The sequence below is a fragment of the Chrysochloris asiatica genome, unplaced genomic scaffold (assembly GCF_000296735.1).
Source record: "Chrysochloris asiatica unplaced genomic scaffold, ChrAsi1.0 scaffold00138, whole genome shotgun sequence".
Classification (NCBI taxonomy): domain Eukaryota; kingdom Metazoa; phylum Chordata; class Mammalia; order Afrosoricida; family Chrysochloridae; genus Chrysochloris; species Chrysochloris asiatica.
This window is the reverse complement of record NW_006408656.1, coordinates 7,136,463-7,149,718: the sequence shown is the minus strand read 5'-3', so window position 1 is coordinate 7,149,718 and position 13,256 is coordinate 7,136,463. Positions and strand designations below refer to the sequence as shown.

General features: G+C 40.5%; 1 protein-coding gene across 1 annotated transcript in view; it reads right to left on the bottom strand.

Moving 5' to 3' along the window:
• Positions 1-6: 6 nt before the first annotated feature.
• CERS5 (ceramide synthase 5) overlaps positions 7-13,256 on the bottom strand; it is a 60,502-nt gene continuing 47,252 nt past the window's right edge. The window contains exons 2-10 of the mRNA XM_006870056.1: positions 10,467-10,572; positions 9,789-9,919; positions 9,035-9,092; positions 7,029-7,079; positions 6,239-6,331; positions 4,532-4,660; positions 4,323-4,429; positions 2,842-2,998; positions 7-476 (exon numbers count right to left, since the gene is read on the bottom strand). Coding sequence (XP_006870118.1) covers positions 330-476; positions 2,842-2,998; positions 4,323-4,429; positions 4,532-4,660; positions 6,239-6,331; positions 7,029-7,079; positions 9,035-9,092; positions 9,789-9,919; positions 10,467-10,572 — 979 coding nt within the window. The 3' untranslated portion in view covers positions 7-329. The remainder of the gene's footprint in view (positions 477-2,841; positions 2,999-4,322; positions 4,430-4,531; positions 4,661-6,238; positions 6,332-7,028; positions 7,080-9,034; positions 9,093-9,788; positions 9,920-10,466; positions 10,573-13,256) is intronic.

Sequence of the window (13,256 nt, the reverse complement as noted above, 5' to 3'; positions counted from 1 at the left end):
GAACTCAAAGCCCAGTGGGCCCAGTCCAGAAATGTGCCCTTAGCCAGGCAATTAACTTCATACATATGCACAAATGCACATGTGCATGTGCACATGCAGAAACACACACACAGAGCCAATAATATTATTGAAAGGACCTGGAGGCTATTAAATACAAAATGGCAGAGTTGTTTTTGTTTTGTTTTTTTATGTGAAAATATTTGCTTGATTCTCTTCAGTGCCCTGTAGTTCCCCTAGTCACAGAAGTGTAAATGTGGGGAGGCCCAGGAAGAGTAGGTTGCCAGTGGTCCTCTAAGTCCATTTGTACTGAAGTCCCCATATCAACCATCTTACTCTTCAGCCCAGTAGTTGCCTCCCATGTGACCATTCACCCGATTGGCACCATTGCTGGAACTGCTGCCACAGGGACTTTTTGTGCTGCTCATATCTTCTTCCTCTGAGCTGCTCTCCACATCACTGCGATCATCCTTAGACACCTAGGTGGGTTGGGGGCCAAAGGCAGGAAGGTGAGGACAGAACTTTTCTGGAGATAATATACAACAGATTGAGCCCTCAGAACCTACATTTGGGTACTGCTCCTGTTTGGTCTACTTTAGGTGACACCTGACTTAAAAGTATTATCTGAACTATGGCAACTGTTCTGATTTTTTTTTTTGCCTGTTTTCTGATTCTTTCTTGTCATCTCTGATTTTCTTCTCTATGGAATAGAAAGAAGCTGCTTTGCAAGTGAGGTCTTTCTTTCTCAGGATCAGCCTAAGAGAGCCAAAATCATTCAATGAGTCTTCAGTTTAGATTTGAAAGAAACTCCACATACTCTTTCTCTTCTTCCCTTCAAAGGCCAATACAAGAAACATGTGGTTGTCTTCAATGCTTTTATCCTCTGGTGGTTTTTGCCACTGCAGTTATTCATGTTGGTGATCCTGAACTTTTATACCAAAGTTGACTCAAATATGGGCCTCTTCCAGTAGTTCTACTATTCCTGCATTCAACTATCATCATTACCCTTTCCCTGGTACTCTCGCCTTTCCCAACAGAAAACTTACTTTTCTTATACAACTTCAGCATCCCCAAGATATATAGTATTTTAAAAAGAAAAGGGGAATGGCAATCAATGGGAAAAGAATCCCGGTCCCAATCATGCTACTATCTGTGAGTTTGAATCTCAGCCTTTTATTTTGTATTTTCAAATAAAGAGTTTGATTCTCAACCCAAACTATCTTGCATGTCAAGCACAATAGTCCCTTTTTTAAAAAAAACAAAAACCAAGGACTGCATAAGGAAAGAAGGGAAGAGGTCAAAAAGGAACAAAGATACAATTGTTGTTGCCACAGAAGGGTACACACTTACTTTGGATTAGCTCTAAGATTCATAGCTATTGACCTCTCAACCCAGAAAGCTAATTGGTTACTTAATCTTTAGGAAATTTCCATCAGAAGGCAGTATCTCTAGATTTGAGGTAAAGGGAGGCTTTAAAAAAATGTAGACTCAACTCTTCTCAATTTAGGAAAAGAATCTGGTGGATTCAACTCCAGTCAGCAAGGTCAGGGGAGAGGGCATGCTCTGAGACAAACACAGGGGAACAGAAAGGAGAGCAGGAAGGAAGAGAATCACATTCAGACAGACATGCTTCACTGAATACTAGAAGCACAGATACACTTACATGCAAGAGATGAAACTGTCCAGCTCCCACCAGGCATAGAAAAAAGGAAGGAGGTGAGAAAAGAGTGAAGAGTACAGAGTCTGGGTCTAATCCTTCCTGGATAAGTCACCTGGTCAGGAAAGAAAAGCAGGAGAGACAAGAGATATCCAGTAGCCATAGCAAGATACACAAGCACACTGAGCAAGTTCTAAAATCAAGAGCAGCCATAAGGAACAATGACACAAGAGATTATACATATATATAAATATATATGTCTGGGGTACACTCTACCCTATTGTCTTAGAGTCAGTGCCTCCTTCTAGAAGAACCTCTTCTTCTTGGTATTCTTATTACTGAAGCTGATTATTATTATCCTCAGCTCTTGGGTCAAGCACAGTCTGACTGCTTTAGAACTTGCCAAATTTAATTATTAGTTTTATATAATGGCACTTTTCTTTGCGCTCTTGGGATCTTGGCTTAAGATGGGGATCTGAAAGCCTAAATACCTACTTCAGTTAGACAGCTGCCTCATACATCAAGGGGAAGATGAGGTAGGTGCTTAGTCCCTTGAAACATCACAATGTGGTTATCCTGGAGAGGCTAGTGAACTACCATTTCACCATGAAGTCAACTTAACAGCTGTTTTTATAGTTTATATCTTTTAGTTTTATATATGATTTCCTTTGAAACAAAGTTCCCATGCTAAAAATGAAAATAGGAAATTAACTGAAGCAGTTAGTTAGGTTGTTGCTGCCATCGAGTTGGTACCGACTCATAGCAATCCTATGCACAGCAGAACGAAACACTGCCCAATCCTGGGCCAACCTCACTAGTGTTGCCACGCTTGAGTCCATCGATGCTGAAGTAGTCAGGTTGTTGTTAAGTGCCATCGAGTCGATTCCGACCCATAGCGACCCTGTATAGGGGACTAGGAAATGGTTGAGGTCATCTTCCAAACTCCTGACTCTTACTTTTTCTTTAACAACAGCCATTCCTAAGGGCCAGGAAGAAGTACATCCTTCCTTTTGCATCTAAGACATGTCTTAAGAAACTAAACATCCATACTCAAAGGAAAAAACTTTGCAGCCGTAACATTTTTGCTTGTTATGATTTTGTAAACAAGACTTCCTAGGTTAAATGGAAAGAGAAGATCTACTGACCTCCAAATAAGAACAAAGAAAGAAGTCATCTTTCATCCTTACCTTTCCTCGGATCAAGGCTTTGAAAGCAATTCGTGCAATTAGGTAGGACCAGATGACATGCAGAACCTGTAGGATCAGGAGAAGGCCATTGAAGAGCCACCAGGAGGGATAGGGACCGATTATTTCCCAACTCTCAAAGAGGGTTGTGTTCAGGATCCTAGAAGAGGGAAGGCAACAGTCAGATTCTAGAATCCAAGCTAGGCAGATAGGGATAAAGCTGAGTTTCCTGGGAAACAGAGCCTTAAGTGAATTTCCCTCCATATCTTATATCAGTTGAAGTTCCAGAGATCTTCATCCAGTGAGAAAGGAATATTAGAAGACATATGAATCTTAAGAGCTGATGGCTTTAAGTCCTGTTAATCACTTTAAGTATGCAGTTTCACAAAGTTGGGATGGCAGCAGGATCTTTGTTCTAGAAATTACTCAGATCTTCAGAAGCATACTGAAATTTCTTCACACTAAGCAAATTCTCCAGTCCACTGAGTCACTGAAAGAGGGGTATGAGAATCTGTGCTGTTTAGGGTGGAGAAGAGGGTAGAGAACACAGATATAACAAGAAGAATCTGAGAATGTTGTGATTAGTGTAAAGGAAACTAAAGGAATTACTTTGGCATAAAATAAGAATCATTCCTCAAAAATGAGTCAGAAGGACACAGGCTACCCAAAATGGGGGGTGAGAGTGGGGGAGGGGGCTACAAAGGTAAGAAGTGACTGGTTTAAAAGCTTTCAAGAGGGAGCCTAGATCCAGAGGGTGCAGTGGAAGGTAGAATCTCCACTGAGTAGTAACCAATTTGTCTGGGCAGGGCTGATGAAAGGAAATGGGGATAGGTCCCTTGTGGTACAATGGTGAATAACTGTTATCAGGACTGACTGAGAGGGTTGGAAATGTAAAGGTGGACATTTTATAGCAAAAGGAGGGGAGTGATTCACTATGCAGTCCAGGAGCCGAGGTCCCTAGAACCATCAAGGGAAAAGAGCAGAGTGCGGGACCCTACCCAGAGAAACAGTAATGCCAGAGATGGAGGCAGAGATGATGACGTGGAAAGATGGAGCAGCTGGGGACTCTAGACCCAGAGAAGGAGAGGGATTATGTGCTGATGACTCAGGGGCAGGCTTGCAGGGAATAATACCTTTTGGTTGGTTGATGATGAATGGAGGGAATTGTAACCATGGCAATGAAATGATATACAATAGGATAAATGTAAAGCTAATGTTCTCCCATGTAAACTATCACATAATTCACAATAAAACAGTAAAAAAAAAAAGAGTCAGGAAAGCCAAAAGTCAAGTGAGTTGGGTACTATAAGAGTGTATCATAACACTGCTAGAAATACTGTGCAAGGCAACTGAGTCAGTCCATTGAGGGTCAGGTTAGGCCAAGGTAAAGGCAAGGAAATAGGATTCTTGAAGTTCTCTTCCCTAAATTGCTAAAATGAATCATTAGCCACATATTTATCACAGTTCTAAGCTCTAGCACTTACCAGAATGGATAGATTCCTAGACGAGTGACCACAAATACAGCACTGAAGATCACAAAAAAAGTGTCACAGAGCCTCTGATACTTGGCATAATTGGCCAGCTTGGCTGCCTGGAGAAGGGAATATAAGAATGAGAGGGAGAAGAATGCCACTTTTCACTTAGGAAGGAAAGGAGAGAAAGAAATAATGAGGAAAGATGGATTATGTCTCACCTCCAGCAAAAAGTCTGAGGCATCATGTAGACACATGACTAGAGTTCCAACCCGAACCATGTTGTTGATATAAGAGAAAGTGATGAGCCCAATGGTGGCCAAGTGATGCACAAACATGATCAGGAAGTCCTAGGAAGGAATGAAAATCAAAGAGGCAGGTAAGGGCAAGGCTATAGAGATGCTAGCTAACACAATGATCCCTGAGGATCCCTTAGCGGTTCCATTTGCTTTAGGTTCCCTCTTAGGGGAATACTACCTACAGAGCCACTGACCCAGAGTCCACTTTAATATAGCTCCAAGCAGAGAAAAGAGCAATGTTCTGGATAGTTGCAGGCTATGTAGAGCATGGATGCTGAACTGACACTTGGGACTAAATTCCCAGGTGGCAGTAGGACACACAAGTCTTAGACAGACCCAAGATTCTAAAATTATTCTGCTTTGATGAAGGAAGTTTCAGCCAAAGGGTTGTAACAGAAAGAAGAGAGTTGTACAGTGACTAGGCTAAACCCTTCCAAAAAGTTTCAGAAGAAATTCACATTGGCTAAAGAATCAGTATTACTAGAAACACTACCTGGTTTCATACTTAAAGCTAAGGTTCTTGTTGTTGTTATGTACCATGGAGTCGATTCCGATCCATAGCGACCCTGTACAGGGTTTCCGAGGCTGTAAATCTTACGGGAGCAGAAAGCCTCATCTTTCTCCCGTGGAACAGCTGGTAGTTTCGAACTGCTGGCCTTGCGGTTTGTAACCACACTAGACCTTGGAAAAGCTCTGAGTTAATAAATATTTCTCAGTCCAGTGAGGGGCAGAGGGTGAGAAAGAGTATGTGAATTTGGGTCAGAGACAGAAGGATGAAAAGTATATGGTCTCCACATAGGCAGATAAAATGGTATTAATATGGTCTAGTTTGTAAGTTTGAGTGATGGGTTTACACATATTAAAAACATTATTATAAAATTTTACCAAGTGAGGGACCTGTGTTTCATGACCACAGGAAGGTGAAAGGCTCCCTATGAATTATCAAGCTTCTAGGTTAAATAACAACTAATGACCCAGATTTGTCTCAACCTATTCCCATAAATCCTAACATGAGTTTTCCTTACCAAAGGTGACCATGAGTTAACAAGAGATCAGGGTTGGAGGTGGTGGGACTACATTATGTCAGGAACACCAATGAAAATGTAAAGATTCTACCTTTTCTATCTGGTTATAAAAAATTTAAGTTATTCCAATTCTGTTACTATGTGGGTAAGTCAATTTACTTCTTTAAATCTTTGCTTCCTTAACAACAGCAAGAAGAAGTAAAGAATTTAAAACCCCTTCACGCTGACATTCTTTGAGAAGTAAGGCCACCAAGAAGGAAGACCAGAGCAAGAGTCCCTAAGGTCACTAAACCAGATCTAGTTCTCCTGGAATCAAATCTTTTCTCTTAGCTAGACCTTGATATCCCAAATTTTGACTAGTTTCCTGAGCCTTAGACATTTAAGAACATTAAAGAAAAAGGAAAAGGGTATGATTCCTAGCTAGCTGTTTCACTCTGATTTACCTTGACTGTCTTCAATATACTTTTTCAAGTCTCATTTCTGGGAACATTACAAACAGTGATAAATCCATCAAATTTAGTTCTCCCTCTTTCAGTCAGGGCAAAGAATGCATAACAAATGAGGATGCAATTAGTTAGGGAGTTAAGGGAGCAAATGTCCTTACCTTTCTTTTAATATCTGTAAACTGAGAAAACATAAGAGACCAATAGAAGGCCAATTCCATGGTATAATAGTAATAAAGCCCACTCGTAAGAGGCTGGAAGAAAGAAAAAAAGCAGTTATACCTTAGATGCACCAGGTAGTCAAAGATACAATCTATCTAAGAAACGTTTTTGTTTTTTACAAGACCAATACTCAGATTAGAAATATCCTTCCTCCCTCATCATCATCCAAGACAGGAGAGACTTTGCACTGGTGTGACTTAAACTTCGTCTTTCTGTCCTTCTTCATACATACTTTGGCTTTCCGCTTTTAGAGATCAAATAAGGTTAATGTATACTATGGTACACCCAAATCAGTGTGTCTAGAATTTAAGCAATTAGTGCTTTTAAGAGGATTAAATTATGCTCTGGTCGTCTTCTCTTTAACCCTTTTAGCAGTTCCCTGACATTTTTCTAGTATAGCTTAGAACAAGGATACTCGTAAGGGAACTTCAAGTTATCTTTGATATAAAAGGGACACCTGGACCAATAAGTACCAGGAAGCTTCTTCCCCCATCGCAATCCAGTTAGGGTGGATATAAAGGCAAGAACCTGGAACTAAATTGCTGAATTTCACTGCTACAGTAGCCCCAAAAACAGATATCCTGGAAATATGACTCAAGTGACTTAGTCCTTAATCCATCATGAACACCAAGAAAATGTGCCATCTGTCCTGAGACTGGCATGCACTCTCCCCCACCCGACCTTACACACACACACAAGACCCCTGTCTTGAAAAGGCTCAGATCCTACCTGATATGGATAGCTATGCCAGCACTGTCGGGTGTCCCAGAACCAAGGTGTCTAAGAGAAAACAGATAATTCAGGTCAGCCTTCAGGATTCTCACCTTGTTCTAAAATTGCCCTGTTATCACCCCCTTCTCTCTAGGTTGAGGGCAAAAGAAAGACAGGGAATAAGAAGAAATTCCCTTGCCAGATTTTACGGATCCCTAAAGGATCAGTAAGTGCCTGACTAGTAACTAAAAGGCTGGATGTTCAAATCTACCTAGAGATATCTCAGAAGAAGGTCTGGCAACTTGCACTATGGAGTACAGTTCTACTATGCATGGATGGGGTGGCCATGAGTTAGACAATGACTCAATAGAAACTAGTGGTAGGTAATAAAGGAGTAGTAAATGGCTAGCTATTTCTTCTAAAACAAGAAAGTGTTAGTACGAATAGAATAATCATGCTTTCAGGTAAATAAGAACAGAATGAAAACACTAGGACAGTTTTAAGAAAAATCACCACCAGAGATAAAAGAAATGGAAGACATGATTCTGTCTGGCAATCAAAAGATTTCCATGCCAAACCAAAGACTTGGAAGTAATCATCTCTAATGAAATTTCAATTTTGTCTTTTAAAAAATTTTAAAAAATTTTTTGAAGCGTTTAACACATTTTATGCTTAAAAAATCAACTAGGTCATTCAGTGTGTGGTTTTTTTCATACATGTCATTAGGGTTATATGTCAACAAATGCTGATTTTATATGAATATAATCAACAAATTAAAGAATTTCATCAATCAATTGTCCTTTAAAGAATTTGTTCCCTTCATCTAAGCTGTTAAATTGCATTGAATTGTTCATAATTGAATGCATAATTGTTTTACTATCCTTTCAATGTCTATAATTATTGTTGTTGTTAAGTTCCATTGAGTTGGTTTCAACTCATAGCAACCCTGCATAGGCGTTTCTGAGGAACAACTGGTGGGTTTGAACAGTCTACCTTGTGACAAGTTAGTAGTGCAGTGTTTGTCCTACTATGGTGGTGGTGGTGGTTATGTGCTGTGGAGTTGGTTCCGACTCATAGTGACCCTGTACAGGGGTTCCGAGGCTGTAAATCTTTACGGGAGCAGAAAGCCTCATCTTTCTCTCATGGAACCACTGGTAGTTTCAAACTGCTGACCATGAAATTAGTAGCCCAACTCGTAACTACTACTCTACCAGAGCTGTCCTATTATAGTATCTGTAAATTATAATCTCTTTTCCCCTGATATTATAATTTGTTTTTTCATGATGAGCCTTGCTAGAGGTTTATTTTAATGGCAAGTTTCAAAGAACCAACTTTTGGCTTTGTTAATTTCCTCTATTGTTTGTCTAATGCCTATATCACTGTTTTCTGCTCTCTTTTCTTCTTTCCCCAACTTTGCTCTTCTTTTCCTTCATCTTAAAGTAGAAACTTCAATAACTGATTTTAAACCTTTCTTCTTTTCTAATATAAACACTTAAAGCTGTAAATTTCCCTCTAAGCAAGCTTTAGCTGTACCCAAATTTAACTATTAACATTTTATCATTCAATTAAAAATATTCTTAAAATTTCCTTAACCTATGAGTTACTTCCAGGTGTGGCGCCGTGGGATAATGCGTCAGACTACAAAGTAGTTTGAACTGCAAGGTCGGTGGTTCAAGCTCACTAGCTGCTCCTTGGAAACCCTACACAGGGTCGCTATGGGTCGGAATCTACTCGATGGCACTTCACAACAACAACAAAAGGATAAACACATGTTAACCCTTGGGTGATGGGTAAAATAATATACAGTAAGAGATAAAAACTGTTAACTGATGAGGCATGGAAGAAAGAAATTACAGTCCTTGTAATGAAGCAAGGTATATCATTTGTTGGATGTAAAACTGATGATCTTTTCTGTAAACCTTCACTCAATTCACAATTAAAAAAAAAAAGTATTCCATTCAATCTCTAGAGACTTAGGCAAGGTTAGAGCCCAACTAGAGAATCAAAGAAAAGTTCAGACTCACCGACCAGAGAAATCTAATTCCATAGCAGAATATACATAAATAAAATGTGAATCTCCACCTGAATGGGAGAAAGAGAAGAAGTTAGCTACATGTTACACACAAAAAAAGTCCGTGAGGCTAGTGAAGTCAAGACAACAGATTTGGGGTGAAATAGTTACTGGTGAGAAACAGGGTAAGTTCCCAGAATAAGGACAAACATTGTTACCAAAAAAGTCAAAGACAGAGTCATATTCTAGCTTCTCTTTAAAATACATTGCCACAGTGTATACAGGCTTTAATAATGTACTTTTCTTCCTGTCAATTCCCCAACGATAGTGTCTAATCTTTTTCTCTGAACAACACTGACCAATACAGAGCTCTGTCTCTAGAGGATAACTAGTGAAAACTCAATGAAGATGTATTTTCCTGAAATGGGATGTTCCTCACAGAATTAAGAGCAAGCTGGCATTTGCTAGCTCTACCAAGGTGTAAAATAGTGTATATATATCTCTATGTACATAAATCCAAGTATGGGAATTATCTCTCAATCTATTTGGGAAAGTAGGGACAAAACATAATTATATTTAACTTAGTGCCAAACATGTACAACAAACTTTTGGGTGATCAATCTTCTAGTTCTCTTACTATAATAAAGTTAACCCTCTGCATCCAATGATAGTTGTCCGAACAATGAAAGTGACTTATAAAAGGAAAACCTCAGTTCAGTCATATTCCCACCCTCCTCCTCCTTCCATATCTCCCTCTGCACACCTACATGCTTTCACAGAATTTAGTGAGCGTTGGGGGCTTGTCCTGATTCCTTCGATGGCGAAACCAGCATTGGATTTTTCGGACATCCCAATCCAGTTGCTTTGATAGGCCCTCCAGCCTTTTCTCATCAGGATACTGTAGATGTATGGCCAGAGTCAGAATAGTCCTTTTCCTCTCAAGCCTCTCATTAAACTCCATTGACTAGCTGACTGGCAAAGGGACTATATAACCACTATAACCAGTGACTCAAGTCAAGATTATTGATACTAACAATCCAAGCAATAGGGACTATCAGGACCACACCCGTATTGTTTATATAACTATACAGACTATCAGAACCACACCCGTATTGTTTGTATAACTAGGTAATAACAGTTGGAGTAAGTAGGGGGAAAAAAATCAAGAAATGTGTTTGGGGATGGGGACAGCATGGGGTGGGATGGTAGTGACTGCTGTGTCTAAAACTCAAAGTTATGTGAATTTAACTTATTTAGGAACCCTGGCCCAAAGGTATTTCTCTGAAGGGATAAAGTTCTCCTTACAACTAAATGGACTACTCAAATGTGAAAGGTCATCGATCCTATTTTTACCCGGAAGGATACTAGTTCTCCATCCTCCCCCCCCCCGCCCTATGGGTCAATTCCTCATGGGAATTTTCCTCCCAGTTTCCTTGCCCACTTACCTTGGTAATAGATAAGAACACCTTTTCAAGAATGGCATTGGATTGGGCCTGATAGGGACCACTGTCCTGTATGCCAACATGGAGAGCACAGGGTTTGGCAATAAACCTAGAAGGGAAAAAACCCAAGGATATGCACTGAACTGCTAACTTCAAGGTCAGCCGTTTAAACCCACAAAGCCCTGAGTCATAACCAACTTGATGGCACTTAACAACAACAAGCATAAAGGAAAGTCCCTGATTAGGGAACTAAGAGGAGGAAAAGGGGAAACACTGAACTGGAAGCCAGAACTCTGATTTAGCCCTGGGCTCTGCCACTGACTCACGTGATAACTGACCTGTTTAAGACATGTTGAAACATAAACTATTTTCCCCTCATATCTTGAGTTTAAGAATCATAAAGATCTAGGCCAAATCATTATTCTACCGTTTAATGCCTGTATGACTTGGTAGAGTCCTGGTGTGGCACTGCAGAGGTCACTTTGAACCACAAGCTTACCAGTCCCTCCTTGGAAACCCTATATAGGATCACTATGAGTTGGAATGTCTTGAGGGCACTTAACAGGATGTGGCACTGTGGGTTAGTGCGCTGGACTGCAAAGTTGGTTTGAATTGTAAGGTTGGCAATTTAAGCAACAACAACAACAACATGACTTTGGCAAGTTATTTAATTTCCCTGAGCCTCAGTTTTGTTTTTTAATCTATAAGATAAAGATTTGCTGTTGTTAAGTGCTGTCAAGTTGGTTCTGACTCATAGCAATCCTGTATAGGGGCTCCAAGGAGCACCTGGTGGGTTTGAACTGCCAATTTTTTGGTTCACAGTCCAGTGCTGATTCTATAGCACCATGAGTCCTGGTGTAGTGCTGTAGGATAATGCACTGGACTGAAAGGTATAGGTATGAACCACAAGGTTGGTAGCTCAAACTCACCCAGTTGCTCTTCAGAAACCCTATACAGGGTTGTTAAGAGTCGGAACCGACTTGGTGGCATTTAACAACAAGATAAAGATAATACCAACATTTTTACCACTCAGTATATGTGTGGGCTTCTGAATGTTTGTGGAAGTTTGTGGAAATATGCAATTGAAAGAATGGAAGGGGTACTAGAATCTGCCCAGTGAAACAGGCTTCTTTTTAAGCCTTTGTAGAGTATGGGACCTTAGGTGGAATCCTGAGTCTCATCCAGAACTTTCTGAGGAGGGGCAGCCCCACTTGAAAGGGCATGCAGACCAACCTGGAGTGACTATAAGAACAGAAGACACTTCTTGAAAGAAAGACCAGCAAGGGGGGGTGGCGGGAGGTGGTGGAAGCATACTGTTTGGTTGTTACAAGAACAAGTAAATTGTCTGCCTGGGAGCCATCAAGGCAAGAAAAGTCAGCCCATCAGGGAAAACCCCCTTCCAAAACTGAAACTCAAAGAGAACACACGAGAAGGCTTGTAAACTTGCTGGTGACCACCTTGGTCTACTTGTGAGTGGAAGTGGGGGAAATGCAGCAATGAAGACATGGGCTGAGTTCGATCATGTTCCATGGACACCCATCGACCTTGAAATGAGAGAGAGAAGAGGAAGGGCTTGCTGATGTGAAGTTTAGGGAGGCTTGGGAACTCCTGAGCCCATGGACACTGACCTAGCCACTGATGGCTAGAGCTGAGAGTGAAGCAGCCAGCTGATCTAAAGTGGGAGAAGGCGTGCAGGAACATCCAGACTTGCAGATAATACCCATTTGATCTAGCTTGGATGGCTTGCTGATCAGAACTCAACCAGAAGAAGATAAAGAACTCTGATACAGAAAGCAAGTGTCATAAATTGCTATGATTTGATGAACTGGACCTTTGTTTATGGATGCGGTTGCTCAAAATTCCAACTGAGAGGGAAGGAGTCTTCACATCAACGATCAAACCTGTCCCCTCAGTACACAGGGTTGACAGGGATGGGTAACTTAGACATTAAATACCCAAAATGGGGGGAGGGGGGCTATAAAGGCACGAAGTGGCTGGCTTACAAGTTTTCAAGAATGTGCTTAGTTTCAGAATGAGGGGGGTAAGATAGAATCCTCACTGAATAGTTTTCCTCTTGCCAAGATGGGTCTGGTAGAAGAGGATTGGGGATAGGATACCTCTGATTCATTAGTAATTGTTATCATGACAAACTGCGATTGTCATAGTGTAAAGGTAGAAGTTAGAAACAAAAAGGGGGGAGGTAGTTAATCTTTTAATCCAGGAACACAGGACCCTAGGACTATCAAGAGAGAAGAACATGGGATCCTAATCAGAAAAGCAGTGACAGCAGAGATGGAAGCAGAGGCGATGCCACAGAGAGATAGAGCAGCTGAGGACTCCAAACCCATGGAATGAGAAAGGTTGTATACCTGAGGAAAGGAGGCTGGCCTGCAAAATATGCCCTTTGGTTGTTTGAAACAAAATATGATTGGTTGAGTGGATTGGTTGAGTGTAAAACTGATGCTCTGCCCTGTAAACTATCACTCAATTCACAATAAAAGCTTTAAAAAAACAACAACTGAATTTTCCCACAAACTTTTTGAAGATACCTCATATGGTCTACAGACCAATAGCATTATTGGCATATCATAGAAGCTTATTTGAAATATACCCATCTTACACCTACTGAATAAGAATCTGCATTTTAACAAGATGCCTGGGTCATTCATATACATGTTAAAATGTGAGAAGCACTAGTCTACATCAGAAGAACTGTGTAAGTATTCAATTACAGAATGTGTATGAAAGACCCTGGCACATGGAAAATACTTAATAAGTCGTGGTTTTCCTTAC